This window comes from Dipodomys spectabilis, unplaced genomic scaffold, assembly GCF_019054845.1.
Source record: "Dipodomys spectabilis isolate Male_0828 unplaced genomic scaffold, ASM1905484v1 ptg000327l, whole genome shotgun sequence".
Taxonomy (NCBI): Eukaryota; Metazoa; Chordata; class Mammalia; order Rodentia; family Heteromyidae; genus Dipodomys; species Dipodomys spectabilis.
Genome location: NW_024871004.1, coordinates 1,528,515 through 1,533,914, shown reverse-complemented (window position 1 = coordinate 1,533,914; position 5,400 = coordinate 1,528,515). Strand labels below are relative to the sequence as shown.

Genomic DNA, 5,400 nt, shown 5'->3' with positions numbered 1-5,400 from the left:
CTCCAGGTACCAACTGAAGCCACAATAGTTCTGATGTACTGAAATCAGCAGGAATGTTCTAAAAACAAAAGACCACTGGCAAATTGGATGCCACCGAACAAATCAACAAAACCTAAGCATTACCAAAAGGTAGTCAACAGAGGAAAGACATGGCAATAAGAGGTGTATAATGAGTCCTGGGGTACCCTTTGAAGTCAATCCCAAGTCTTTCAAGAAGAAAAAGGGATCTTAGTTTGCTAAGTGCTGGACACTGCTTCCTCTTACTCCTCATCCTCTTTCCTGGCTAGTTCAGAAGCATCGGATGACTCATGGAGCAAGACATACTCTCTGTTACTGAACCCAAACTCAAGGACATCCATCTCTTTGAGTTCGTAGTATCTCTGTGACTCAGTGCACTGATTTCATAGCGGCTCAGCTGCTCCTCAGAAAATGAAGAAACTAGGATTTGCATCTTTTGAATCTCCTCTTCATCCACTTTTTTCTTCCTCTCTTTCTTTTCTCTGGTATCTATCTTCAGCTTTTTGGCAGCAGGAGTAGGTAGTGATGTGTCTTCCCTTTCAGTTGCTGTCAAATCTGAGGCATCCCGACTCTCGCCTTCCTCTGCTGCAGCCACTTTTGGGTCCACGTCTCTGTCGCCCTCCATTTCTTCAGGTGCTCCTTCGGTGTCCGCAGCCCCTGGGTCTCTGGGAGCAGCGATTGTCTCCTCTGACTCGCCAGTCTCCCCACTTTTGTCTGTGGGTGACTCCCCTCCATCCATCTCCGGAAGGAGTTGAGAAATCGCAGCTCGGTCGGGACATGGAGATGAGAGTACCACCACCACCACCCCACTCTTGACCACAGTTGCCATAGGAGTCATGGTCCTGGCATCCTTCCCCCTCAGCAGCCTGGACAGGGAAATGAAGCCTGGGCTGTGCCGCTCTCCTTTATAGACAGGACTGGAAGAGCCCGCGCCCCCCCCCACTTCCGCTTCCCCTTCTGGGAGAGCAGGCCCTGGCAGAAGCCTCAGGCTGGCCCCGCCTTTAATCCTCTCTGCTTAGGGGCTGACATCTGAGACATTGGGGCAGGAAAGTCTGAGAGACTCTCATCTCCAGTGCACTACCAGAGAAGGCAGAAGTGAGCTGGGTTCAAGTGGTAGAGGACGAGCCTGGAGCACAGAAGCTTAGGGCCCAGGACCAGAGTTGAAGACAAAACCTTTACGAATTTGAGTTTGTTGAAAGCAAGGATCTCAGCTTCGGCAATGTAGACACGTCCATTGGATCCTGATTACCTTTGGTAGAGACAGTCTTAGTCATGTTCTGGAGTTGAATGGCCTCCTGGGGGAGAAAGGAGGTGGTGGTAGAGTTACCACAGGTGGGATGGTGAGGGCAGAGCCTCCACTTGCCCAGAAGGTTTGGAGGCCACCTAGGTCAAGGCAGTCGTACGCCTAGCATCCACCTGACAGGTAGATGGTGCAGGAGTTTCAGTGACATTGGGTGTTGCAGGAAGAGGATTCTTAATTCCTGAATGGTGGAATCCAGGTGCCATTTAGAGCAGTCTTCTGAGATTATCCAAACCTTGGACACCAGGAATGCTGGAATCTAGCAGAGCTGATACTGTTGACACAAAAATGTGTGTGGGGTCTGTTATCCACGGAAAGGTCAGGAGCCAATGTGGAAGAATCTGAAGCTTGGTGCCAGGTGTCTAGTACCCTTGGTGAAATGAATTTGGCACATTATTCAACTTAAAATACTGTCACAGTATAGCATATTCTTGATAAGACAGCTGTAGTGTGAGCGTGTTTCTTGAATTCAGGGTGTGTGTGGTGGGTGGAGCTGCTATGGAACCATGGGGAGTATTCCTTGGTTTTCTTGGATAATGATTCCTCATTCAGATCTTACCTTTACAGTGTAGTGAAGAAGAAAGTACTGAGTTCCGCAAAAAATGAAGCTTGCCTGAAGGAATGCTTGGGTAGAAATAGGATTGGGGCTGGGTGTGGCTGAAGGAGAGCTGAAGGGGGCCTCTCATGGCATTGAGAAAGGCACTTGGGACATCAAACATGATGCAGGTAGATTTAGATGGTCAGAGTTGCTACTGCAAATCAAGTGGGATGGAGGAAATAAGACTGGAGACAGGAGGACCACTGTGATGCTGGAGTGCTCTGGTGTGAGTGGCTGTTTGCTCACCAGATGGAGACGAGACTGATATGTGGTCCAAGCTACAGCCTTACATGGTCTTGAATGGGGAAGGAGAGGAACTCATCGTTGATTGTCTGGTTTAAGTTGATAGGTGGGTGAGCCCCGTTATTTAAAGGCAAACCATAGCCTCAAGGGCTCTGACTGTAGGCACTGAGTTGACTATTCTGTGTTAGCAACTTCTCACTTTTTTTGTGTGTGTGTGTCGTATGCTTAAAAGCATACTATCAGCAAAAATGTTGCATGTGAAATGTTTGTTTAGAAGGAATATCTGTTAACTTTCATGGAATAATCATCACAGTTCCATGATAACAGCTCCATTTCTCTTACACTGAGGAATAATGAGAACTGGCATATGGTAGACTTATGGCAAAATCTTTGGGTATTAAAGTGATAGCAACATCAGCCTCTATCCTGGGCAGGTATCTGTCCCAGAAGGCAGGGAACCAGTCCTGCTTGAGTTATTTTGTGGTGGGTCCTGACAGTGCTCTTAAGAGCCTGTTCTAGTACTTTGTGTCCAGTATTGTCCTTACTTGGTACACATTGTTGAAGAACACCACTGTCTTTCTGACCATGTACTTTGAAATGTGGCCACTTCTCCTGGAAGTCCTTCCATACTATTTTCAGTGTTTGTTGAATTTATAGTGGGAATGCTCTCCTGACTTTGATCAGAACTAAGATATCTGTAGACTTTGCTTTGTATTCTGAGGTTCTCCATGTCTCTGAAAGCATGGAGAATAAGTGGAAGTTTCTTTGCAGTTTTTTTTGGGGGGGTGTCCGGTTGTGGGGCCTGAACTCTGGGCCTGGGCGCTGGACCCCAGCTCTTCAGCTCAAGGCTAGTGCTCTACCACTTGAGCCACAGCGCCACTTCTGGATTTTTTTTGCTTATGTGGTGCTGAGGAATTGAACCGAGGGCCTCAAGCATGCAAGGCAAGAGCTCTACTACTGAGCCACCTTCCCAGCCCTCTGCATTTCTTATAAAGTCTCTTCTATGTGTTTCTGACCTAAAGCTTGTGTCTAATGTAAGCTCTGAAAGTCATCTTCACAGGTAAATTCACATGTGAATTTTCCATGATGATAACTCCAGGAAGAGTGTTCTTCACAGCAGCCTTGAGTCTATTAATTCTCCCTACTGAATACCTTGTTTTCTTCTGTGTTGTTCATAGTCTGCAGGACTTGTGATTAAGACAACTTTGGTTTTAAGTTTGTTTCATGTCCAATAGGGACTTGTGACCTTGAATGGACTAAGGCTTCTGTTGGGCTCTTTCATATCTTTATTTAAAAAGATAATCTGATATCTTTATTTAAAAAGATAATCTGATATCTTTATTTAAAAAGATAATCTCTAGAATTCAGCCATAGTTGTATGCTGCACAACGAGAAAGAGTTCTGGTGGCACTCTGGCTGTGAGTCCACCAGCCACAGTCTGAGCTTCCTGGAAATGCTCCATTAGGGTGTAGGTATTCCTTGTGGAAGTGGGGTCCTTCTGGGATATGAAAACCATTTGCTGTTTGAGATGGCTGTGGCGTGAACCTGTACTTCTTGCCTGGCCAATGTCAGAGTTGTCTTCTGATATGTGAGGGGCTCAAGGTAGGAGACTGTGTTATAGGGTGTGCCTCTGGAATGAAGACAAACTTATCCTCATCATCCTGTTGAGGACTATGATCATTTTATGAATGTTTAAGATCACTTTATGAATGTTTACAGGTGTGTGGGCATTGGGATGCCTCTATATCAAGACATATCTAAATGCAATGCTTTATATCCTGGGATTCTCTCTGAATAGGAAGGTGACTATTGATATGAGGGACATCAGGAAGGGAGGACCATGCTCTTTCCATCATCCTTGAAAATGGACTGTGCTCAGCTAAGGGCTCTTGAAGTTACTTTGTGCTCCATGGTCTGCCTGAGCAGACCTGGGGAGGTTCCCTCGGCCTGCTGGGGTGAGGTGAGCCCTTTCTTCCTATGTGGTTCCCTTATCACTTCTGAACAAATCTTCCTGGATCCCTGAGATTTCTAAGAAGTCACCGTTGATTGCTTTTCCTTACATAACTTGGTGCATAAGCCCTTCTGAATATGAGTACTCTGGTAGAATTGTGTAAAGTGAAAGGAAAGGAGGGCAGTCCAGGTGGCCTATGGATAGTAATTTGAATGTAGAACACCCCCCCACACACTGCCACAGGTCTCTAGCCTAGCACCCAGATTTCTGCAGTCACATGCTGGCATGATTTAGACAGTCTTCTGTATTGCTTGTAAGTTCACATACTAATCTGACTGTCCTAAGAACTTGTAGTTGGACAAAACTTGAGTTCAACTTGAAGATTCATGAGCTTAGCTTCATCAAGGTGATCTATGGTAATCCAGGTCTCCTCTGCACTTCCAGTAGTGGGATTATGATTGAAGAATAAATCACAAAATCCCTTCAGCTTAGATGTATGAGGCCTTTCAGCTCCACGACCTTGTCTGTTGACCTGTAAATGTATCCCATTCTAGATGGCAGTAGATGTGACAAACTCACAACCTTTACTGGCTTATATCTTTTTATTCTTGCTCCTCCCGTTATTGTGGGTACATTTTAGAGTCTAAAAATGGCATTGCAGCAAGATTTTTCCTCCGCCTTGCACCTTGAATGAACACTAAATCTGTTGTGCTTCTACAACTCTTGTCTCTTTAACTTGGCTTTTTGGTAAGGACACAAAGAAATGTACTGTCTTCTTGCTCTTTCATGATACAGTGGGTTTTAAGACTGAGGAATTTGGATATGCTATAAGCTAGTGCAATATATTCCTTGATGTGCTGCCATCCATTTAACAAAAGCTTTCTCCAAATCTCACCTGAATAACCTGGTTGGTATATTCAGGGATAGTGGGAAATTTTCTATGATAAGCAGATGCTTTGTTTCTGGTAGGCTCAGTGGCCTTTGAAGATAAACATCCTCCAATCAGGGGTGTTGGTGCCAGATCATCAAGCCACTCTACTCACAGGAGTCATCCAGAAGGGACCTGCAAGCCCTGCTCAACGTGATGGCTGGGTACTTGTATGGCAAGGCAAGCACCCATGGCAAAGCCGACGCACCTTTCTAGAGAAGGGGTTTCATGATTTCAGCATGTCTCATCTCCATGTATGCATACATGATGGGGGTGGTTCTTTGTATTTCCCCACTTTACTAGAAGTGTGGGCTCTAAGCTATGTAGACTAAACCAGTGGCAAGGAAGGATATATAGCTGGT

General features: G+C 45.5%; 1 protein-coding gene across 1 annotated transcript; it reads right to left on the bottom strand.

Annotated features, from left to right (window-relative positions):
* Window positions 1–283: 283 nt before the first annotated feature.
* Window positions 284–757, bottom strand: LOC122128259 (transcription initiation factor TFIID subunit 11-like). Its single transcript, XM_042702521.1, has one exon. The coding sequence runs from the start codon at window positions 755–757 to the stop codon at window positions 284–286; it is 474 nt and encodes a 157-aa protein (XP_042558455.1).
* Window positions 758–5,400: the final 4,643 nt, after the last annotated feature.